Source organism: Pezoporus occidentalis, unplaced genomic scaffold, assembly GCF_034315485.1.
Source record: "Pezoporus occidentalis ecotype Australia unplaced genomic scaffold, CSIRO_AGI_Poc_V1 ctg462, whole genome shotgun sequence".
NCBI classification, from domain to species: Eukaryota; Metazoa; Chordata; class Aves; order Psittaciformes; family Psittacidae; genus Pezoporus; species Pezoporus occidentalis.
The window spans coordinates 50,532-75,391 of NW_026915794.1; the positions used below are offsets into that span (position 1 = coordinate 50,532).

Below are 24,860 nucleotides of genomic sequence, written 5' to 3' on the forward strand. Positions count from 1 at the left end.
AGTGGGGCTCGGGGCGCCCCGTCCATGCCAGGCCCCCCTCTCCCCCCATCTCCCCACGGCGCAGCGAGCACGCACAGACCGGCTCTCCCCTCTCATCCGTGTTCGCCCGCAAGCCCCATCCCCAGCGCTACAGCTCCGCTTTGGGCGCACGGAGCCCGTCCCCTCCGCGCCGCTCCGTCCCCTCGCCCGCCTCCTCCTCGATCTGCCCGGGGATGCGGAAATCGATGTGAGCCGGGTCCGGTTTGGGGCTGGGGGTGCGCGGCCGCGGCTCGCAGCCGGTGCCCTGCAGGAACTGCAGGAAGTTCTCCTCGATGGAGCCCTCGCGGCTCGGCAGCCGCAGGTCCTCCTCGGGGGGCTGCTTGAAGAAGCACGTCAGGAGCCGGCCCAGCTCGGCCCGGATCTGCCGGTTCAAGCACCCGTAGAAGAAGGGGTTGGAGGTAAAGCAGGAATAACCCAGCCAAGTGACCACGGCCTCGGCCGCCGGCCCCGCCGAGGGCTGCGCGCTCAGCGCCGTGTAGAGGTGGAAGGCGAAATAGGGCAACCAAGAGAAGAGGAACTGGCCCCCCACGGCCAGCAGGATGGCGGCCGCCTTGCCCCCGGCTCCGAACGTCCTCTGCGGCGTGGTCCGAGGGGCTCCCGACGTGGTGACCATGGTGGAGCGGCTGCTGAGCGACTCGGAGCGGCGCCGCGGCGTCTCCATCCAGGTGGGCAGCGGGCCATGGTGCATGGCGGCCACGCGCGCCACCTTGAACATGCTGCAGTGGACCACGACGATGATGAGGAGGGGCAGGAGGAAGTAGAAAGCGGCGAAGAACACCACGAAGAACTTGCAGTAGGGACCGCGGTTCCATTGCAAGGAGCAGCCGCGGGGGCTGCGGATCGGCGGCCGCTCCGGTGACGACCAACCCAAGACGGGGACCAAGGAGGTGGCAACGGCTTTGAGCCAGACGCCGACCAGGACGCAAGCCACCAAGCCCACGGTCATCCTCACCTCGTAGCGCATGGGGTGCACCACGTAGTAGTAGCGCTCCACGTTGATGGTGGAGATGGAGAGGATGCACATGGTGATGAAGCAGACGCTGAGGAACAGGTAGACGCGGCACATGGCTTCGCCCAACACGGGGCTGTCGAACACGGCTGAGCCCGAGAGCATCTCCAACGGCATCAAGGTGAGGGCGGCCAAGAAGTCCACCAGGCAGAGGTGGAAGACGAAGACAAACTTCCTCAGCGCCGGGGTCTTCACGATGACGGTCATGACGGCGGCGTTGCCCACGATGGCCGCCAGGTCCATGAGCAGCATGAAGAACAGCCCCACCGACCTCGAAGCCACGTCCCTGGCTTTGGTGTCGGCTGTGCCGTTGGGGGACATGGGGCCTGGGAAGGGCTGGAGCCCCCGCACCTCCCTAGAGCCATTCCAGGCCCATGGTGCTGGCTCCATCCTGGGCCACCACCATCACCAAGGGGAGCATCCTTGCGCTGGGCATTGCTGGATGGGAGGGGGGGGGTGTCACATCCTCGCTGGGTTGGGGGATATGGGGTGCTCAGAGCACCCAAAGGTGCCCCCCAGCCCCACTCATCTCCCCACTGGGCACCTGTGGGGATGGGAGAGACATTGAGGAGGCGGCACAATCCTGGGGGGCTGAGTCCAGCTGTGACCCCCAACTACAGCCCCCTGGGCTCCCTTCCATGACCCCTCTTTCCCCCCCCAAACCCCTTTATCAGCAGCCTCATTCTCCCCCAAAATGACCAATTTTGGGATGCCCCCCGCCAAACTCCAATGCTTCAATCCAAAACACCCCAGTGGGGTCCTGAAACCGGGACCCCCCCCATCACCAGCCCCCCCCCCCCCCGTCTCCTCCCTTTGTGTATCAATGGCCATGCGTGACCCAAGCCTGGCCCAGCGGGGGGTGCTGCACCCCCAACCCCCCAAAATGGGTGCTACCAGGGTGAGGGGGGACGCACCCAGAGCCCCCCCCCCCCCCCCATGGGTGGTGCTTCCCAAAGAAAGGTGGGGGTCCCCATCTCCTGCATCCCATGGGGGGTTACTGTTGGAATGAGAGGGTTCCTGATGGAATGGGGAGGGCAACTGATGGAATAGGGGCATGCATCTAACCCCCCCCCCCATATTCCTCCCCTCCCCACCGGCTGGGGTCCGCTCCATGTCCCCCTTCATATTGCATCCCCCCCCCCAGCCCCCGGGCATCGCCCCGGTGGGGGGGCTCGGCCGCGGCACTTACCGTGGGGGGATGCACGAGGCCGAGGGCGGGGGGGGGGGTGCCCGGTTCGTGCGGGAGGGGCTCGGTTGTGCGGGGGGGGGCCCCGTCGGTGCGGGGATGCTCGGGGCCGGGCCGGAGCCGCTGCGGCGAGGGATGCTCTGCACCGCGGCTGCTGGGTCCTAGCGCCTCCCGCCAGCGCCGCGGTACCCCCGGCACAGCGTCCCCCCCATACGGGTGCGCTGTTGGGGGGAAACCCCAGGGATATGAGGGAGGGGGCTGTCCTAGACCGGCTGGAACCCGGCTTATTCCCACTGGGGTAGGGGTGGAGGGTGGGCTTTGTCCTGTGCCCTGTGTCGCTTCAGGCCTCAGTTTCCCCATTCGCCCCATAAAGAGGCTGTGGGGGGCACTGGAAGGGGGGTGCTGGACTCGGAAGCTATGGGGTGGGGGCAAAGAGGAGGTTTGTGGTGATGGGAGGGCAGGGTGAAGGCACCCTGGGGTGGGAGCAGGAGGCAGATCCGCACTGGGGGGCACAGAGTGGGGCTGTGGTGGGTGCAGGGGGATGCTCAGGGCTTGGGGGGGGGGGGCTCAGAGAGGCCGCAGGACCCCCAAGCTCTGCCCATCCCCAACCCAGTGCCCCCTCCCTTGCTCCCAGTTCCTCAATGGGGCACTTGGGATGGGGGCAGTTCCCCACTATCACCACACTGCGTGCCTCAGCTTCCCCAGGGCACAGCCGTTCCCTTCCAATAGGGACCCCCATCTCCCCCAAGGACGGGCATCCCCTCAAATCCCTATGGAGGCTGCGAGCTTCCTCCCGGCATCACCCTGGTCCCTGTCCCACGGGTGCTGGGAACCCGAACCCGCATTAGAAACCGGGGATGAACCGGATCGGGGGCACGGAGGGAGCCGGGAGCGGTGGTACCCAGCGGAGTACCCAACCCGCCCCATGGAGCAGCCGGAGCTGAGCGTGGGATTGATCCTGCCCCATGGAGGGGGCGGGGGGAGCCCCCTGTGCTGATGACTCGTGTGGGCATCTGAATCCATGAGGATACCACACCCTGGGTGCCCCCATCCTGGGTGCCCCCACCCCAAGCTCATACCCCATTGTTCCTCATCCCCCTTTTGGATGCAGGCAGGGGTTTGGCCGCGCTGACCCCCAGTCTTCGAGGGTGCCTCACAGTGGGGAGGTGTGGAGCCACCCCCCCGCACCCCATGGACCAGGAGGGTCCCAGCCACGAGGAGCATCAACAGAAGCATCCTGCCCCCCCCCCTCGGGGTGCTGCCTTGGTTTATGGTGCCCTGGCACACCGACACCCCAGCACCCCATCGTCCTGGCACCCTAGCACCCTGCACCCCACTATCACAGCACACTACATACCAGCAGCCCAGCACACTAATAGCCCAACACCCCACAACACCCATACCCAGCCCTATGGGACACCCATAACCCAGTACCAAAACACCCAGCACATCTGACTGACCAGGCCCACAGGATAAGCATGTTTGCACATGTGCATGTGTGCACATACATGTGTCTTGTGTGTGTGTGTGTCTGACTGACACACACCCCCCCCCCGCACACATCTGGCAGGCACATCCATGTGCATGTACACGCGTGTAAACACGTGTGTGTTACCAGGGGTGCACCCATGTGTACGTGTGTGTGCACGTGTCTCTAGCGCGTGTATGCGCGTGTGTGCGCACACCTCATGTGCACGCCTGCATGCGTGTGCGTGACGACACGCGTGTTGCACACCCATCCCTGTGGGGACACGGGGGACACCGGCGGGTGCTGCGCAGGGATTAGCACCGGATTAAACGGAGAAACCGAGGACGAGCAAAGGACACAATTCCCGGCAGCTGGAAACGGGGTGGGACAACGGCACCGGGGACACGCACACAGGGTGTGAGGGGCACCCTGGGGATGCGCTGCTCCCCCGGTCACCCTTTAACTACTGTGTGTGTGCCCCCCCTTCACCCCCAAGCCAAAAGAGCTGCATCATCCCCGGCTCCGGTCCCTCCGACCTTGGCTCCAAACGGGCACCGAGGGCTCCCGGCTAAAGACAGACCGGAGGCAGCGATGGGTGCAGGGGGGGGGGGGCAGCACCCAGGGGTGCCCTCCCGGATGGGTCGGTGCCCGGGGGGGGCGGGTCGGTACCAGCACACTGGGGATTTGGGATGAGGATGAGGATGGTGTGGGGAATAGGGTTGGAGATGGGGATGGGAGGGTGTGGGATGAGGATGAAGATGGGGATAGGGATGGGGATGGAGTGGGGTGGGGATGGATTGGTGGAGATGAGGATTAAGATGGGGATGGGATGGGGATGACACAGAAGCGAGATGAGGGTGGAGATGGGGTGGGGGTAGAGGACACGGATGAGGATGAGGTTGATGTGACATGGGATGGGATTAGGATAAAGTTGAGGCTGTAATGGGGATGAGATAAAATGGGATGGAGATGGAGAATGAGGATGGGGATGAGGATGTGGTGGGGATGCGATGGGGATAAGGATGAAGAGATGGGGACAGGGATGGAAATGGGATGGTATTGGGAAGGGGATGGGGGGGGGCGGCTCCTCCAGGGTCTCTCCCGGCCCACCGGGGGTTAACCGGGCTCCGCCGCCATTGGTGGGGGGCGCTGCCTCGGCAGCCAATGGGGACGGGCCGTACCCGCGGTGCGCCGCGGCGGGGCCGCCCCCAGACCCTATCCCGGAGCCCCGGGTGCGCGCTGCAGGCGGCGCCGGGCGACTCGGCCCCGCTCGGCCTCGGTTCGGCTCCGTTCGGCTGCGATCGGCCCGGTTCGGCTTCGCTCGGCTCCCATCGGCCTGGCTCGGACCGTTCGCCTCGCCTCATATCGCCTCGGCCCGGCCCGGCTCGGCTCGGCTCGGCCTGCTTCGGCGCGGCCCTGCTCGGCTCGGTTCGGCCCCGCTCGGCTCGGTTCGGCCCCGCTCGGCTCGGTTCGGCCCCGCTTCTCCAGTACCGGTACCAGGCCCCGGTAACGCCGGTGGGGGGGGGGGGGGGTGTGACCGTGAGCATCCTCCCGAGGGCACCGTCCGCTGCAGCGCCGGCACCGGGGGGGGGGAACGGAACCGGGGAGGGCGGGGCCAGAGGGGACCGGGGGGGGGGGGGGCACAGAGTGACACGGGGTGGCCAAAGCCACCGGCACCGGGCGAGCAGCGGGACCGGTAACGCCATGACACCGGGTGACAGCAACAGCCCGCGCGGTGACACCGGGTGACCGAAGCCACCACCCCATAGCCCGTGCTGTGACACCGGGTGACAAAGCCACTTTGCACAGTGACACCGGGTGACCGAAGCCACCACCCCATAGCCCATGCAGTGACACCGGGTGACAAAGCCACTTTGCACGGTGACACCGGGTGACCGAAGCCACCCCATAGCCCATGCAGTGACACCGGATGACCGAAGCCACCCCATAGCCCATGCAGTGACACCGGGTGACAAAGCCACTTTGCACGGTGACACCGGGTGACCGAAGCCACCCCACAGCTCATGCTGTGACACCGGGTGACCGAAGGCACCACCCCATAGCCCGTGCTGTGACACTGGGTGACAAAGCCACTTTGCACGGTGACACCGGGTGACCGAAGCCACCCCATAGCCCATGCAGTGACACCGGGTGACCGAAGCCACCCCATAGCCCATGCAGTGACACCGGGTGACCGAAGGCACCACCCCATAGCCCATGCAGTGACACCGGGTGAGCAGCAGGCCCGGCGCACACCGTGACAGCGGGTGACCGCATCCACCCCGTGCAAACGCACCCGGTGCCAGTGATGCTGCATCCTCACCGTGACCCCATGGCGGGTACCGGCACCCCGGGGCTCCTCCTGTGCGTGGCTCTGGTGGCGGCGGTGGCACCGCGGGGCACGTGGTGCGGGAGCTGCCCCCCGCGCTGCATCTGCGCCTCCAACATCCTGAGCTGCTCGCAGGCGGTGCTGAGCGCGGTGCCGGCACCGCTGCCGCGCTTCACGGCCGTGCTGGACCTGAGCCACAACAACGTGAGCCGGCTGCGCGCCGACTGGGCCCCGGGGCGCCTGGCGCACCTCCATGCGCTGCTGCTCAGCCACAACGGGCTCTCCTTCGTGTCCACCGAAGCCTTCACCCACGTCCCTCACCTCCGCCACTTGGACCTGTCCTCCAACCGCCTGCGCGCGCTGGACGAGAACCTCTTCAGCGACCTCGCCGAGCTCGAGGTGCTGCTCCTCTACAACAACGAGATCTCCACCGTGGACCGCACCGCCTTCGAGAACCTCAACCGCCTGCGCAAGCTCTACCTGGGCCAGAACCGCATCGCCCGCTTCCCGCTGGAGCTGCTGCGCGACGGCAGCCGCCTGCCCCAGCTCGCCCTGCTCGACCTCTCGGCCAACCGCCTCCGCCACGTGCCCGTGGGCGAGCTGCAGGCGCTGCCCGCCTGGCTCCGCGACCGCCTCTACCTGCACGGCAACCCCTTGGCCTGCGACTGCGCCCTCTTCCAGCTCATGGCCCGCGGCCGCCGCCGCCGCCTCAGCGCCGTCGTGGACTTCCAAGAGGAGCTGCGCTGCGCCTTGCCGTCGGTCCCGGTACCCGTGGGCATCCTGGCGTTGGCCGGCCGGGCGCCGCTCAACTGCAGCGAGGCGCGGGAGGCGGTGCTGGAAGCGCACGTCGGGGACACGGTGACGCTGAGCTGCGACACGCGGGTGCGCGGGGCCCGCAGCCGGCACTGGGTGACGCCGGCGGGGGAACGGGTGCTGCAGGATGGGGGCAACGGGAGCGCGGCGCTGCTGGCCAACGGCAGCCTGCAGGTGCGGGCGCTGCGGGCCGAGGACGCGGGGACGTACGCGTGTTGGGTGGCGGGGCCGGTGCTCAACGAGACGCTCTACGTGGAGCTGCTGGTGCACAACTTCACCCTGCACGGGCCCCACGACACCCTCAACACCGCCTACACCACGCTCGTGGGCTGCATCCTCAGCGTGGTGCTGGTGCTCATCTACCTGTACCTCACGCCGTGCCGCTGCTGCTGCTGCCGCGGCGGCACCGACAAGGCCCCCCCGCCCCGCGACGACAGCATCAACTCCTCGGTGCTCAGCGCTACCCCCAACCACGCCGCCGGCGAGCCCGCGAGGTCCCGCTCCGCATCCGGGGCCAGCGTGGGGCAGAACGGGAGGTTCAAAGCCGGGGGGACGCCGCAGGTGCCCCCCCGCCACGGCGCCAGGGCGCAGAGGAAGGTGTCGGATCCGGACTCGGTCAGCTCCGTCTTCTCCGACACCCCCATTGTGGTGTAGAAAGAGGGGGGGGGGGGCACCCCATGTCCAGCCCCCTTCCACCCCCCTCCCATTCAATGGATGCGCTGCGAGCAAAGATGGGGGGACAAGACAAGACCCCCATTGCCATCGCCCTCCCCGGCCTCCTTGGGACCATAAGGGACAATGGGGGGGGGGGGGGCTCTGTGGGGACACTGGGGTGGCATCAGCACCCCCCCTGCATGTGAATTGCAAAGCATGAGCCCCCACCCCCCCCCACCCCAGCCAGCTCTAGGGGGGGGGGGGAACATGAGGGGCACATCACCCCCAACACCCCCCCCCCATGCAACCCACAGCCACAAGCAGAGCCCCCCGCTGCAGAGGGGGGGACCCCAGCATCCCAAGTGGGGGCACCCCACGCACCCCCCGGCCTGGGCCCCCCCCCCCCCCCCCCCATGTCACCCCCCCCAATGCCTTGGCCACAATAAATGTGTTTCCCACCGTGTCTGGGTCACCTGTGGATTGAGGGGGGACAAATTGGGGTCCCAGTGCTTGGGGGGAACAGTGGGACCCCCCCCAGGGTGCGGGGTCAGGATGAGTCCTGCTGACACCCTGGTCCCTGTCTGGGGTGTATGGAGGAGGAGGAGGGGGGTTCACCCCAGTGAGCACCCCCCCATTGACCTCCTCCCAGTACTGCACTGACCCCCCCCGAGCATCCCATTGCTGCCACTGCCCCCAATGACCACCCCCCCAGCAGCCCATTGACCCCCACTGCCCCATAGGGTCCCCATGGTGGGGGGACCCCCATCCCCATCAGGGAACCCGGCCCCTTCCCCTTTAACCCATGGACACCCCTGTCCCTGCAGACACCGCATCCCCACCCCACAGCATCAGCAGGGACCCCTATCCTCGCTCTGCCCTCACCAACACCCCCCCATTCCCCAACCCCACACAGTGACCCCCAGGACACCCCCTTCCCCCCATACTTCTCAGCTTCTCTTTTTTTCTTTCTTTTTCTTTCTTTTTCTAAAAAAGAAACAAAAAACAGCAATAATCATTCTTATAAATAGAGTGGCCTTTGGTGGCCATTGGTGGCCTTTGGTGGCCAGTGGTGGCAGTCCCATGCCAGGCCCCCCCCCGCGCTCGGGGGCCGGTTTTAGCAGCAAGAGAACAGAACTGAGTCTTGAGGTATTTGGCTGAGGTCGGTGTTTCCCTGGGGGGGGGGAGTGTTGGGGTCTTCCCCCCCCCCCCCCTTTCAATTCCATCGGCTCCTGGTGCAGGATGTGGGGTGGCCCCGGTGGCCTCCTGTTAATGGGCTTTGGACTGCGGAGAAGAGAGGGGTTGGGTGAGCCCTGGCCATGGGGAGACCCCGGCCCATGGTGTCCCCATGGTGGTTATGGGGACCCCAAAGGGAGCCTCGGCCACCATGGAGGAGCGTGGTGCCCCCCCCCCCTCAAAGGTCTCCATCCCATCCACAGGCAGGGTGAGGGGGACCCACAGCATCCAGCACCCAGGAGCAGGATGTCCCCATGGTGGGACACGGGGACCCCCACCCCATCTCCCAACAGGGACCAAAGTGTCTCATGGGGTCCCCCACTGAGGACAGGTCTCCATGGTGACCCCAGGGGGTCCCTCAGCATCCGCAAGCCGAGGCCAGAGGGTCCTCATGGGGTCCCCATCCCGTCCCCCCCCTGCCCCAGGACCAGGGTGCCCCAGCAGCCCCCAGCCCTAGGAGAAGATGGGTCCCCTGTGGGTGCTGGTGGTCCTGGGACCCCATTTCCCCCTGACAGTCCCCAGCATCACCCCAAACACCCGGTTCCCCCTGCCCCCCATCCCAACAGACACCCCCATTTCAATAGAGTCCCCCTATCCCAACAGAGACCTCCCCCCATCTAACAGGGACCCTCTCATGCCCATAGAGGCCCCTGTACCCCAACAGGGTCCCCCCATCCCAACACCCCCCCCCATCTCTATAGGGACCCCCCTATCCCAACAGGGACCTCCCCGCATCCCAATATGGACCCCCCATCTCAACAGAGTCCCCCCTATCCCAAGAGAACTCCCCCCATCTAAGAGGGACCCCCCCCTCTCCATAGTGGCCCCTGTACCCCAACAGGGTCCCCTTATCTCTATACGGACCCCCCATCCCAACACGGCCCCCCATCTCAATAGAGACCCCTTTATCTCTATAGGACTCCCCCCATTCCAACAGCCCCCCCCCATTTCAACAGGGCCCCCTTATTTCTATAGGGACCCCCCATCCCAACGGGCCCCCCCCCATCTCATCAGGGCTCCCTTATCTCTATAGGGACCCCCCCATCTCAACAGGGACCCTTATCTCTATAGGGACCCCCCCATCTCAACAGGGCCCCCTTATCTCTATAGGGACCCCCCCATCCCAACATGGCCCCTTTATCTCTATAGGGAGCCCCCAATCCCAACAGGTCCCCCTCATCCCAACAGGGCCCCCTTATCTCTATAGGGACCCCCCCATCTCAACATGGCCCTCTTATCTCTATAGGCCCCCCCCATCTCAACAGGGCCCCCTTATTTCTATAGGGACGTCCTATCCCAACGCCCCCCCCCCCATCTCAACAGGGCCCCCTTATCTCTATAGGGAGCCCCCAATCCCAACAGGTCCCCCCCACCCCAACAGGGCTCCTTTATCTCTATAGGGAGCCCCCAATCCCAACAGGTCCCCCCCCACCCCAACATGGCCCCTTTATCTCTATAGGGAGCCCCCAATCCCAACAGGTCCCCCCCACCCCAACAGGGCTCCTTTATCTCTATAGGGACCCCCTCATCCCAACAGGGCTCCTTTATCTCTATAGGGACCCCCCCATGCCAACATGGCCCCCTTATCTCTATAGGGAGCCCCCAGTCCCAACAGGTCCCCCTCATCCCAACAGGGCCCCCTTATCTCTATAGGGACCCCCTCATCCCAACAGGGCTCCTTTATCTCTATAGGGACCCCCCCATGCCAACATGGCCCCCTTATCTCTATAGGGAGCCCCCAATCCCAACAGGTCCCCCCCACCCCAACAGGGCCCCCTTATCTCTATAGGGACCCCCTCATCCCAACATGGCCCCCTTATCTCTATAGGGACCCCCCCTTTCAATAGAACCCCCCCCCCACCTTCAGTCCGCTCCGCTTCTCCTCGAAGCCCGGGGGGGTCCCCATCTTCTTCCTACGGACGGTCCCCCCCGGGCCGGGCTGTGGCGGGGGGGGTGGCGGCGTGGCGGGCCTGGCTCTCACCCCCCTGCAGTAGGTGGCCGCGTTCTTCCTCTTCTTCACCTCCTCCGGGGCGATGCAGCGTGGGGGGGGCGGTGTGGGGGGGGGCCGGGGGGGCGGGTCCAGCCGCTTGGCCCGGGCCGTGCCGTTGAGGACAGGGATGGAGGCGGCTCCTTTCGTCTTGCCGGGGGGGGCCGAGCTTTGCGCTTTGCTTTTGAGCCCGTCCCCGGTCCCCGTCCCGCCGTCCCCCCCCCCCGAGCAGGTCCGTTTGTAAGGGGGACCCCCGGCGTTGTTTAGGGGGGGTTTCCATTTGCGGGGCTCCGCGTCGCGGCATTCCCGAGCTCGGGAAGCGACCCCGGCCCTGCCGGCCGGCAGCTGGCTGAAGGAGGGCGAGGGGGTGTTGGCGGGCAGCGGGGAGGTGATGGAGCGGCTGCAGCCCCCCCCCTCGGGCTGGCTGCAGGCGGCAGCGGCGTGCGGGGACCCCCCCGGCGACAGCAGCGTGGGAGGGACGCGGGGTTGGGGGGGGACGGGCACGGGGAGGAGGTGGGGGGGGGTGGGGGGGCTGCAAGGGGAAAGGGAAGGGCTGGGGGGGGCCGGGGGAGCTGCAGGGGGGGGTCGGCGGCGGGGGGGATCTTCCTGTGGGAGGGAAGGGAGGGGTGAGGGGGGGGAGCCCCAGATGCCGGCTCCCGGCATTGGCACCCCCCAGGTTTTGGGGCGGGGGGGGGGGTGATGAGATTCCCCCCCCCCCAATCCTCACTTGGTCCCTGATGCCCTTTTCTGCTCCAATGCAGGTGAAGGGGATGAGATGGGAGCCCCCCAGATCCCTGCTCCCAGCGTTGTCCCCCCTATTCCACACGGGGAGGGGTGAGATGGGAGCCCCCAAAACCCTGCTCCCAGCATTGTCCCCCCCCATTCCACATGGGGAGGGGTGAGATGGGAGCCCCCCAAATCCCTGCTCCCAGCATTGTCCCCCCCTATTCCACATAGGGAGGGGTGAGATGGGAGCCCCCCAAATCCCTGCTCCCAGCGTTGTCCCCCCTATTCCACATGGGGAGGGGTGAGATGGGAGCCCCCCAAATCCCTGCTCCCAGCACTGTCGCCCCCCTATTCCACATGGGGAGGGGTGAGATGGGAGCCCCCCAAATCCCTACTCCCAGCATTGTCCCCCCCCTATTCCACATGGGGAGGGGTGAGATGGGAGCCCCCCAAATCCCTGCTCCCAGCACTGTCGCCCCCCTATTCCACATGGGGAGGGGTGAGATGGGAGCCCCCCCAAATCCCTGCTCCCAGCGTTGTGCCCCCTATTCCAGATGGGGAGGGGAACGCCCCACATCCCTGCTCCCATCATTACCCCCACATCCCTTCCTATTTCAGATGGGGAGGGGTGAGATGGGACCCCCACATCCCTGTTCCCATCATTGCCCCCACATCCCTTCCTATTTCAGATGGGGAGGGGTGAGATGGGACCCCCACATCCCTGCTCCCATCCTTGCCCCCCCACCTCCACATGTGGGAGCTGAGGTGCCGCTCCAGCATGGAGCCCAGCGCCGCGCAGAACCGGTCCAGCCGCCGGTTGAACACGTAACAGCCAGGGCTCACCAAGCGGCTCCCAAAGGTGCAGAACTGGGGGGGGGGAGCACATGGACACGGTCAGTGACCCCCCCCCAAATCCCTGCTGCTATCCGTGAACCCCCAAGTCAATTCCCAGTTCAACCAGATGGGGAGGGACGTGGGAGCAGATGGGGATGGAGATGGGGACCAGCCAGGGATGATGATGGGAGCAGACAGGGATGGAGAAGGGGACCAGCTGGGGATGGAGATGGGGAGCAGACAGGGATGGAGAAGGGAGCAGCCAGGGATGGAGAAGGGAGCAGCCAAGGATGGGGATGGGGCCAGCCAAGGATGGGGATGGGGCCAGCCAGGGATAGAGATGGGACTAGCCAGGGATGGGGATGGGACCAGCCAGGGATGGGGATGGGACCAGCCAAGGATGGAGATGGGACCAGCAGGGATAGAGATGGGAGTAGCCAGGGATGGAGATGGGGAGCAGCCACAGGTGAAGATGGGTACCAGCCAGGGATGGGGATGGGACCAGCCAAGGATGGAGATGGGGAGCAGCCACGCATGAAGATGGGTACCAGGCAGGGATAGGGATGGGACCAGCCAAGGATGGAGATGGGTACCAGCCAGGGATGGGGATGGGACCAGACAAGGATGGAGATGGGGAGCAGCCACGCATGAAGATGGGTACCAGCCAGGGATGGGATGGGACCAGCCAAGGATGGAGATGGGGAGCAGCCACGCATGAAGATGGGTACCAGCCAGGGATGGGATGGGACCAGCCAGGGATGGAGATGGGACCAGCCAGGGATGGAGATGGGGACTAGCCAAGGATGGAGATGGGACCAGCAGGGATGGAGATGGGGACCAGCCAAGGATGGAGATTGGACCCCCTAAATCCCTGCTCCCGTCTTTGATCCCCTCAATTCTGATAAAAGGGGTCCAGATGGGCCCACTTCAGCCCCTGACCCCCAAAATCCCCCCCCAGTTCAGGCAGGAAGGGGTGAGATGGGACCACCCCAAACCCCCCCTTTGACCCCCTTTCAGCACACAGCAGCATCGGCTTAACGGGGGGGGTGTCCCCAACCCACCCCAGGGTCCCCCCACTCACCGCCTGTGGCCGCGGTGGGCGCAGGGGGGGCCGGGGGGGCTCCTCACCCCCTTCTTCTTCACTGTCCTCACTGGACACCCGGGGCCCCCCCTTTGGCACAGGGAGGGGGAACACCCCAATACCCCCATCCCCGGGGGGGGGTGCATCCTCGGGGTCACTGTCGGAGGAAAGCCGGGTCCTGTGGAGGTGGGGGGGGGGAAGAGATGTTTGGGGTGCCCCATATGGGGGGGGTCACCCATTACCCATCACCCCCCCCCCACCCCAGCCTCACCGGGGCAGCGGGCAATGGGGCAGCTTGGCTCGGCAGGGAACGGCGCTGGGGGGTCCGGTGAGGGGCTGCGGCAGTGAGGGGGGGTCCTGCGGCGTGGGGGGGGGCGGTTCCTTCTCGGGGGGGCTCCTGTCCTTGGGGGGGTCCCCTCGTCGGGAGCTGGCCTTTAACTCAGCCACCAGCACATCAAAGTCCTTGTCCCGGCCCTGCACCTCGCGGCGCTGGTGAACAGAGTGGATCTGCACCAGGAAACATGGGATGGGGTCAAAATGGGGGGGACACACACCCCCAAAAACACACACACATCCCCCCATGGGCAGGGTGAGGGTGTCCTTGTGTCCCCCCCGGTACCTTGCAGGTGAGCAAGCGGGTGCAGAGCTTGTTGGTGTCGGGGTTGAGCACCCCGCACTGCCGGTTCAGGTCGCACTCCTTGCCTGCGGGCAGAGGAAGGCAGCGGGTGCTGGGGGGGGCGCAGGGGGGGGCTCAGTGCTGGGGACCCCCCTCCAAGTATCCAGCCCTGGTTGAGGTTTTGGATGGTGGGGATGAGTGTGATGGGGGGGGGGGCATCACTGGGATCACTGTGGGTAAAGGGGATGAGGATGGGAGTAGCCAGGGATGGAGATGGGAGCAGACAGGGATGGAGATGGGGACCAGACAGGGATGGAGATGGGGAGCAGCCGGGGATGGAGATGGGACCAGCCAGGGATGGAGATGGGACCAGCTGGGGATGGAAATGGGGAGCAGACAGGGATGGAGATGGGGACCAGCCAGGGATGGAGATGGGGACCAGCTGGGGATGGAAATGGGGAGCAGACAGGGATGGAGATGGGGAGCAGACAGGGATGGAGATGGGGACCAGCCAGGGATGGAGATGGGACCAGCTGGGGATGGAAATGGGGAGCAGACAGGGATGGAGATGGGACCAGCTGGGGATAGAAATGGGACCAGCTGGGGATGGAAATGGGGAGCAGACAGGGATGGAGATGGGACCAGCTGGGGATAGAAATGGGACCAGCTGGGGATGGAAATGGGACCAGCTGGGGATGGAGATGGGGACCAGCCAGGGATGGAGATGGGGACCAGCTGGGGATGGAAATGGGGAGCAGACAGGGATGGAGATGGGGAGCAGCCGGGGATGAAGATTGGGACCAGCCAGGGATGGAGATGGGACCAGCCAGGGATGGAGATGGGGAGCAGACAGGGATGGAGATGGGGACCCCCTCCCTGAAGCAAGAGGCTGGGGAGACAACAGCCCTGAATCACCCTCTATGGGATCACCTCCTGGGACCCCCTTTCAACCCCTCCCTGGGGCGAGCTGAGCCCCCCACTTTCCGCCCCCAGCCTGGGTTCTGCTCATGGCATCACTCCCTGTTACCCACAGCATCGGGGGGGGGGATGACACAGCGGGGAGCGTTCAACCCTGTCTCATTCTTTTGCCCCCCAGAACCTGCTGCTGAACAGAGCACGGGGTGGGAGATGCCCCATTGGTACCAACCCCAGTGCTAAAACAACAGGGACCGGGATGTCCCAGCGGGACAAGGACAGCGACCTGCTGCCCGCCCACCCCTCCCATAACCAGCATGGAAAGTGATGGGGAACTCACGTGCCAGCTTCTTATGGGACCTGGGGGGTGTCTTGGTGGCACCGGGGGGGTGACTTGGTGGCTTCTCCCCTGGTGCAGGCCCATTCTCTGGCTTGCCCCCGGGGCCATCATCAGGCACCGACGAATCCCCCCCGAGCCCAACCGGCACCGGGGGTTCCTTCGGCACCGCGGCGCTGCCGGGTTTCCCTAGGGATTCCTTGGAGCCGTTGGGAATGGCCTTGGGGGGCACCTTGATCCCGTGCCCGTCTGGTTTGGGGATGCTGGGGATCTTCTCCAGGTTGACCACAGGCACGAAGAGGCTGCAGAGAGGGATTGGGGGGGGGGGTCAGAGCGGTTGGGTGCCATGGAACGGGCACAGCCGCCCCTCCCGGTGCTCACCACAGGTTGTTATCCTTGTCCGGCCGCTCGGGAAGGGGCTGGGGTCTCCGGCGGGCTCCGGGATGCTTCTCCCGCAGGGCCTTGGCCGTGCCGGGGGTCCCGTTAACGGGGACGTGGCACTTGGCGGCGCGGGCGTAGAGCTTGGAGAGCGGCCCATGGCGGCGTTCTGCTGGGAGAGGGTGGGATGGGAATGGGGAGAAACCGGGGCTGAGCCCACAGCTGGGGTCCCATCACTGCCATCCCCCCCCCTCCAGCCATTCCCATGGGATGGGGCTTGGGATGCTCTGTCCAGCTCTGGGATAGCAGCACCAGAGGGATGTGGAGCTGTTGGAGGGAGGCCAGAGGAGGCCATGGAGATGCTGTGAGGGCTGGAGCAGCTCTGCTCTGGAGCCAGGCTGAGAGAGCTGGGCTGGGGCAGCCTGGAGAAGAGAAGGCTCCTGAAGGGGAGACCTGAGAGCAGCTCCAGTGCCTGAAGGGGCTGCAGGAAACCTGGAGAGGGGCTTGGGACAAGGGATGTAGGGACAGACCAAGGGGAATGGCTTGAACCTGCCCGAGGGGAGACTGAGCTGAGCTCTTAGGCAGAAGCTCTTCCCTGTGAGGGTGCTGAGGCGCTGGCACAGGGTGCCCAGAGAAGCTGTGGCTGCCCCATCCCTGGCAGTGTTCAAGGCCAGGTTGGACACAGGGGCTTGGAGCAAGCTGCTCCAGTGGAAGGTGTCCCTGCCCGTGGCTGGGGTTGGAACTGGAGGAGCTTTGAGGTCCCTTCCATTCCCATTCCCAAGCCCATCCTGGGGTCCTGTGCTCACCGCAGTGCTTCTGGAAGGCCTGGGGCTTCACCACCTGGCTGCAGTGGTTGCACACCACCAGGTAGAACTCGTCGTGCGCCGGGCAGTGGCCAAAGATGCTCATATCTGTGGGCAGAGCGTGGGGCACGATTCCCAGTGCCGGGAGGAGCCGAGCCCGGCCCCGGAACACCAGGAATGCTGCCCAGGGATGAGCCTACCTTCCTTGATCAGGGTCATGGCGTCCAGCTTCTTGCTGCTGCTTTTCCCACTCTCCTCCAGCTCCAGCCCGGATCCTGCTGGACACAAAACCCCATCAGCAGCGCCCGGCACAGGCTGTGACCAACTGGGTACCCAGTGCCATCCAACAGCGCTCTATTGGGTACCCAGTGCCATCCAACAGTGCTCTATTGGGTACCCAGTGCCATCCAACAGTGCTCTATTGGGTACCCAGTGCCATCCAACAGTGCTCTATTGGGTACCCAGTGCCATCCAACAGTGCTCTATTGGGTACCCAGTGCCATCCAACAGCGCTCTATTGGGTACCCAGTGCCATCCAACAGTGCTCTATTGGGTACCCAGTGCCATCCAACAGCGCTCTATTGGGTACCCAGTGCCATCCAACAGCGCTCTATTGGGTACCCAGTGCCATCCAACAGCGCTCTATTGGGTACCCAGTGCCATCCAACAGTGCTGTACTGGGTACCCAATGCCATCCAACAGCGCTCTATTGGGTACCCAGTGCCATCCAGCTGTGCTGTACTGGGTACCCAGTGCCATCCAACAGTGCTGTACTGGGTACCCAGTGCCATCCAACAGTGCTGTACTGGGTACCCAGTGCCATCCAACAGTGCTGTACTGGGTACCCAGTGCCATCCAACAGTGCTCTATTGGGTACCCAGTGCCATCCAACAGCACTGTACTGGGTACCCAGTGCCATCCAACAGTGCTCTATTGGGTACCCAGTGCCATCCAACAGTGCTGTACTGGGTACCCAGTGCCATCCAGCTGTGCTGTACTGGGTACCCAGTGCTACACTGGGTCCTCGATGCCATCCAGCTGTGCTGTACTGGGTGCCCAGTGCTATACTGAGTGCCCAGTCCCATTCAGCTGTGCCATAGTGGGTGCTCAGTCCTGTCCAGCCATGCTGTACTGGACACCCAGCACCATACCGGGCATCCAGTCCCATCCAGCAGTACTGGTTTGGATACCAGTGTCATCCAGCAGTGCTATACTGGGCACCCAGTCCCATTCAGCCTGTGCTGTACTGGGCACCCAGTCCCATTCAGCCTGTGCTGTACTGGGCACCCATTCCTGTGCCATACTGGGTGCACATTGCCATAGTGCCTGGTTCCCACCTGGTTCTCCCAGCATCCACCACCCAGTTCCCAGTGCCCTCTGCCTGCTCTGGGTTGATGGTGCCAGCTGGTTCCCAGTCTGGGCTACCCAGTGCCTGGTCCGGGCTACCATAACTGGATGGGGTAACTGGCTCCCAGTAACAGGCACAGGCTTCCCAGTGACCAGACTGGGCTGCCCGGTGCAGGGCTCCCACTGCCTGGTTCTGGGTACCAGTTCCTGGCTGCCCAGTGCCCTGTTCCCAGTGCCCAGAGCAGGATGCCCCATTCCCAGTGCCAGGAGTAAGAACCACGTTCCCAGTTCCTGGTGCTGGGTACCCAGTGCCCGGGGCAGGGCTCCTGGTTCCCAGGGCACAACACAGGGTTCCTGGTGCCCATTCCCAGTGTTCCTGTTGACCAGTGCCCAGTGCAGGGTTCCCAGTGCCTGGATCCCAGTGCTGGCTGCCCAGTACAGGGCACCCGATACTGGGTGCCCAGCTCCCAGTGCCTGGTTCCCAGTGTCCAGCACGGGATGCCCCATTCCTGGTGTCAGATGCCCAGTTCCCAGTTCCTGCTTCCCAGTGCAGGATGCCTCATTCCTGCTGCGCAGCTCCCAGTGCTGCCTGCCCAGTGTCCAGCACAGGATGCCCCATTCCTGGTGTCAGGTGCCCAGTTCCCAGTGTCCAGTTCCTGCTTCCCAGTGCAGGATGCCCCATTCCTGCTGCCCAGCTCCCGGTGCCCCATCCACAATTCCCAATGCCAGGCTCTCGGTGCAGGATGCCCTGCTCCCGATGCCCTGTTCCCAGTGCCGGGTACCCAGGGCTGGGTTCCCAGTGCCCAGTGCTGGATGCCCTGATCCCAGTGACTGATACCCCACTCCCAGTGCCCTGTTCCCAGTGCCGAGTGCAGGGTTCCCAGTGCCTGGATCCTGGTGCTGGGTGCCCAATTCCCAGTGCTGCCTGCCCCGTGTCCAGCACAGGATGCCCCATTCCTAGTGCCCAGTTCCCAGCTCCCAGTTCCAGCTTCCCAGCACAGGATGCCCCATTCCTGGTGTCAGGTGCCCAGTTCCCAGTGCCAGATGCCCAGTGCCCAGCACAGGATGCCCCATTCCTGGTGTCAGGTGCCCAGTTCCCAGTGCCTGGTTCCCAGTGCCTGGTTCCCAGTGTCCAGCACAGGATGCCCCATTCCTGATGTCAGGTTCCCAGTTCCCAGTACCAGCTTCCCAGCACAGGATGCCCCATTCCTGATGTCAGGTTCCCAGTGCCCAGTTCCAGCTTCCCAGCACAGGATGCCCCATTCCTGGTGTCAGATACCCAGTTCCCAGTGCCCGGTTCCCAGTGCCTGGTTCCCAGTGTCCAGCACAGGATGCCCCATTCCTGATGTCAGGTTCCCAGTTCCAGATGCCCAGCACAGGATGCCCCATTCCTGGTGTCAGATGCCCAGTTCCCAGTGCCTGGTTCCCAGTGCCCAGCACAGGATGCCCCATTCCTGATGTCAGGTGCCCAGTGCCCAGTTCCAGATGCCCAGTGCCCAGCACAGGATGCCCCATTCCTGATGTCAGGTGCCCAGTTCCCAGTGCCCAGTACCAGCTTCCCAGCACAGGATGCCCCATTCTTGATGTCAGGTGCCCAGTTCCCAGTGCCCAGTTCCCAGTTCCAGCACAGGATGCCCCATTCCTGGTTTCAGGTGCCCAGTTCCCAGTGCCTGGTTCCCAGCACAGGATGCCCCATTCCTGATGTCAGGTGCCCAGTTCCCAGTGCCTGGTTCCCAGTGCCCAGCACAGGATGCCCCATTCCTGATGTCAGGTTCCCAGTTCCCAGTTCCAGCTTCCCAGCACAGGATGCCCCATTCCTGATGTCAGGTGCCCAGCTCCCAGTGCCTGGTTCCCAGTGCCCAGCACAGGATGCCCCATTCCTGATGTCAGGTTCCCAGTGCCTGGTTCCCAGTGCCCAGCACAGGATGCCCCATTCCTGATGTCAGGTGCCCAGTTCCCAGTTCCAGCTTCCCAGCACAGGATGCCCCATTCTTGGTGTCAGGTGCCCAGTTCCCAGTGCCCAGTTCCCAGTTCCAGCACAGGATGCCCCATTCCTGATGTCAGGTGCCCAGTTCCCAGTGCCAGATGCCCAGTGCCCAGCACAGGATGCCCCATTCCTGATGTCAGGTTCCCAGTTCCCAGTTCCAGCTTCCCAGCACAGGATGCCCCATTCTTGATGTCAGGTGCCCAGTTCCCAGTGCCCAGTTCCCAGTGCCCAGCACAGGATGCCCCATTCCTGGTGTCAGATGCCCAGTTCCCAGTGCCTGGTTCCCAGTGCCCAGCACAGGATGCCCCATTCCTGATGTCAGGTTCCCAGTGCCCGGTTCCCAGTGCCCAGCACAGGATGCCCCATTCCTGATGTCAGGTTCCCAGTTCCAGCTTCCCAGCACAGGATGCCCCATTCCTGCTGCCCACCTCCCGTTGCCCCATCCCCAATCCCCCCGGTGCAGGATGCTCCTCTCCCGATGCCGGGTGCCCAGTACCGGATGCTCCGCTCCCACTGCCGGAGCCCGCACTCCCACTGCCCCATTCCCGGTACCGGCTGCCCCTCTGCCCGCCGGCCGCTCGGCGGCGCTACCACCGGGGGTTGGAAAGGAGTGGGGGGGGGCAGGCGGGCGGGCCCCGGTTCCCCCCCGTTCCCCCCGCCCCTCACCGTGCTCTCCGGGCGGCGCCGCTCGCTGCACCCACGCGCTCCAGCTCTGCCCCGCGAACTCGTCCAGGCCGGGCACCCTCCGCTCCGCCGCCGCCATCGCCGCCGCCGCCGCCTCCCCCCCCCCTCCCTCCTTCCACCGCCGCCGCCGCCGCCCCGTGCACCCCCGCGCATGCGCTGCGAGCCCCCGCCCGCCCCGCGGCACCACGGGCGGTGTAGTCCCGCCTTCCATCACCCCCCCCCCCCCTTCCCTCCATTGCCGGTACCCCCCGATACCGGCACCGGTGTGGGTATGGTTGGGTATGGGTATGGGTATGGTATGGGTATGGTTGGGTATGGGTATGGTTGGGTATGGGTATGGGTGTGGGTATGGGTATGGGTATGGTTGGGTATGGTTGGGTATGGGTATGGTTGGGTATGGTATGGGTATGGGTATGGTATGGGTATGGTTGGGTATGGTTGGGTATGGGTATGGTTGGGTATGGTATGGGTATGGGTATGGGTATGGGTATGGGTACGGGTATGGTATGGGTATGGGTATGGTTGGGTATGGTATGGGTATGGTATGGGTATGGGTATGGTTGGGTATGGGTATGGTTGGGTATGGGTATGGGTATGGTATGGGTATGGTTGGGTATGGGTATGGGTATGGTTGGGTATGGGTATGGTTGGGTATGGGTATGGTTGGGTATGGGTATGGTTGGGTATGGGTATGGGTATGGGTATGGGTATGGGTATGGGTATGGGCATGGGTATGGGTATGGTTGGGTATGGGTATGGGTATGGGTATGGGTATGGGCATGGGTATGGGTATGGTATGGGTATGGGTATGGTATGGGTATGGGTATGGGTATGGGTATGGGTATGGGTATGGTTGGGTATGGGTATGGTATGGGTATGGTATGGGTATGGGTATGGTTGGGTATGGGTATGGGTATGGGTATGGGCATGGTTGGGTATGGGTATGGTATGGGTATGGGTATGGGTATGGGTATGGTTGGGTATGGGTATGGTATGGGTATGGTATGGGTATGGGTATGGTTGGGTATGGGTATGGGTATGGGTATGGTATGGGTATGGGTATGGTTGGGTATGGGTATGGGTATGGGTATGGTTGGGTATGGGTATGGGTATGGGTATGGTTGGGTATGGGTATGGTATGGGTATGGGTATGGGTATGGTTGGGTATGGGTATGGTATGGGTATGGGTATGGGTACGGGTATGGGTATGGTTGGGTATGGGTATGGTATGGGTATGGGTATGGGTATGGGTATGGTTGGGTATGGGTATGGGTATGGGTATGGTTGGGTATGGTATGGGTATGGTATGGTATGGGTACGGGTATGGGTATGGGTGTGGGTATGGGTACGGGTATGGGTATGGGTATGATTGGGTATGGGTATGGTTGGGTATGGGTATGGGTATGGTATGGGTACGGGTACGGGTATGGTATGGGTATGGTTGGGTATGGGTATGGGTATGGGTATGGGTACGGGTACGGGTACGGGTATGGGTATGGGTATGGGTACAGGTACGGGTATGGGTACGGGTACGGGTATGGGTATGCGTACGGGTACAGGTATGGGTATGGGTACGGGTATGTATACGGGTACGGGTACGGGTATGGGTATGGGTATGGGTACAGGTACGGGTATGGGTATGGGTACGGGTACGGGTATGGGTATGCATACGGGTACAGGTATGGGTACGGGTACGGGTATGTGTACGGGTACGGGTACGGGTATGGGTATGGTTATGGGTACGGGTACAGGTACGGCTATGAGTATGGGTATGGGTATGGGTACGGGTATGGGTACGGGTATGGGTACGGTATGGTGCGATACAGTGGGGATGTGGCCACACGCCCCATACAGGGATGGGACTGGAGACTCCATATACCCCTATACCAGCCAGCAACCCCGGGTGATGACTTGGACCCTATGCACCCCTATATAGGGATGGGATCGGGAATTCCATATACCCCTATACCAGCCGGCAACACCAGGTCCTATATACCCCCTATACCCACGTCCCGTGCACCTCTATACCGGCATGAGACCGAGGTCCTCTATGCTCTCTATAGCGGGGTGATGACCGGGACCCTATGCACCCCTATATAGAGATGGGTCCAGGGGCTCCATATACTCCTATACCAGCTGGCAACCCCGGGTCCTATATACCCCATATACGAGGATGGTGATCCGGATCCTATGCACCTCTATACGGCATGGGACCGAGGTCCTCTATACTCTCTATAGCGGGGTGATGACCGGGACCCTACACACCCCTATATAGGGATGGGACCAGGGACTCCATATACCCCCTGTAACGGGATGAGGACTGGGGTTTGTACACCACTGTACTGGGATAGGAGCAGGGCTCCATATACTGCCTATATTGGCTCTAGGGACCCGAGGGTCCTTATACCTCCTAAACTGAGGTGGGACCAGGGTCCTATATAGTCCCTATACCAGGATGGAGACTGGGGTCCTATGCACCCCTGTACGGGGATGGAGATCCCAAGGGTTACCCCTGTGTGGGGCTGGACAACCAGGGGTGACATATATATACCTATATGGGTCTGAAGATACCGGGGTTACCCCTATATGGGGCTGCGGATGTCGGGTTACCACTACATAGGGCTGGGGACCCCGGGGTTACATACATCCCAACAGTGGGCTGGGCAGGGGGAACCCTGGGCTTGGGTGCTCCCCAGTCCAAGCTGGCCTCGGGGCTATAGGCCCCTATAGAGCTGGGCAGCGGTTACCTGGGCCCCTATAGGGGCAGGACACCCCGGGGATGGACATACCCCACTATAAAGCTCATTTACAGAGCAGGGACCCCAGGGGTTGTAACGCACCCCTCTATAACGCTCCCAGGACCCGCAGGGGAGTACATACCCCTATATAGGGCTCCTTATACAGAGCAGGGACCCCGGGGTGGGGGGAATATACGGCTATATAAAGCAACCCAGGGGTTGTACATCCCCCCCATACAGCTCCCTGTGTACACCAGGGGCCGTACATCCCCCCATACAGCTCCCTACGCACACCATGGACCGTACATCCCCCCCATACAGCTCCCTATGCACACCATGGACCGTACATCCCCCCTATACAGCTCCCTATGCACACCATGGGCCATTCATCCCCCCCCATACAGCTCCCTATGCACACCATGGGCCGTACATCCCCCCATACAGCTCCCTATGCACACCATGGGCCGTTCATCCCCCCCCATACAGCTCCCTATGCACACCATGGACCGTACATCCCCCCCATACAGCTCCCTATGCACACCACGGACCGTACATCCCCCCCCACAGCTCCCTATGCACACCATGGACCGTACATCCCCCCCATACAGCTCCCTATGCACACCATGGGCCGTACATCCCCCCCCCATACAGCTCCCTATGCACACCATGGGCCGTACATCCCCCCCATACAGCTCCCTATGCACACCATGGGCCGTACATCCCCCCCCCATACAGCTCCCTATGCACACCATGGGCCGTACATCCCCCCCATACAGCTCCCTATGCACACCATGGACCGTACATCCCCCCCATACAGCTCCCTATGCACACCATGGACCGTACATCCCCCCCATACAGCTCCCTATGCACACCATGGGCCGTACATCCCCCCATACAGCTCCCTATGCACACCATGGACCGTACATCCCCCCCATACAGCTCCCTATGTACACCATGGGCCATACATCCCCCCTATATAGCTCCCTATGCACACCATGGGCCGTACATCCCCCCCATACAGCTCCCTATGCACACCATGGGCCGTACATCCCCCCCATACAGCTCCCTATGCACACCATGGACCGTACATCCCCCCATACAGCTCCCTATTCACACCATGGACTGTACATCCCCCCATACAGCTCCCTACGCACACCATGGACCGTACATCCCCCCCCCCATACAGCTCCCTATGCACACCATGGACCGTACATCCCCCCCATACAGCTCCCTATGCACACCATGGGCCGTACATCCCCCCATACAGCTCCCTATGCACACCATGGGCCGTACATCCCCCCATACAGCTCCCTATGCACACCATGGGCCGTACATCCCCCCCCATACAGCTCCCTATGCACACCATGGACCGTACATCCCCCCCCATACAGCTCCCTATGCACACCACGGACCGTACATCCCCCCCCACAGCTCCCTATGCACACCATGGGCCGTACATCCCCCCCCCCATACAGCTCCCTATGCACACCACGGACCGTACATCCCCCCATACAGCTCCCTATGCACACCATGGACCGTACATCCCCCCATACAGCCGCCAGGACACGCGGGGGTCGCCCCCCCCGACACCGAGCTGGTACCCAGGTCGTTTATAGGCCCCCATAGAGCCGAGGGGGTGATGCAGGGTCCCGTGTCCGTGTCCCCCCCCCCCCGCCACCCTCATTTCCCCCCCCCC

At 63.7% G+C, this 24,860-nt stretch overlaps 3 protein-coding genes across 3 annotated transcripts; 1 reads left to right on the forward strand and 2 right to left on the reverse strand.

The window, feature by feature from the left end:
• Positions 1-95: 95 nt before the first annotated feature.
• Positions 96-1,490, reverse strand: GPR61 (G protein-coupled receptor 61). Its single transcript, XM_062636004.1, has one exon. It carries the CDS (start codon positions 1,436-1,438, stop codon positions 128-130), a length of 1,311 nt encoding a protein of 436 aa, XP_062491988.1. The 5' UTR covers positions 1,439-1,490; the 3' UTR covers positions 96-127.
• Positions 1,491-5,926: 4,436 nt separating this feature from the next.
• On the forward strand, positions 5,927-7,600 carry AMIGO1 (adhesion molecule with Ig like domain 1). The gene has a single exon (XM_062636009.1). It carries the CDS (start codon positions 6,011-6,013, stop codon positions 7,496-7,498), a length of 1,488 nt encoding a protein of 495 aa, XP_062491993.1. The 5' UTR covers positions 5,927-6,010; the 3' UTR covers positions 7,499-7,600.
• A 1,101-nt stretch (positions 7,601-8,701) lies between these two features.
• ATXN7L2 (ataxin 7 like 2) lies at positions 8,702-20,543 on the reverse strand. The gene is given in 12 exon segments (XM_062635999.1): positions 8,702-8,779; positions 10,593-11,182; positions 11,185-11,324; positions 12,190-12,311; positions 13,360-13,537; positions 13,631-13,866; positions 13,979-14,061; positions 15,231-15,529; positions 15,609-15,774; positions 16,412-16,516; positions 16,609-16,686; positions 20,409-20,543. Coding segments are annotated over 12 exon segments (2,109 nt in total). The 5' UTR covers positions 20,506-20,543; the 3' UTR covers positions 8,702-8,764.
• Positions 20,544-24,860: the final 4,317 nt, after the last annotated feature.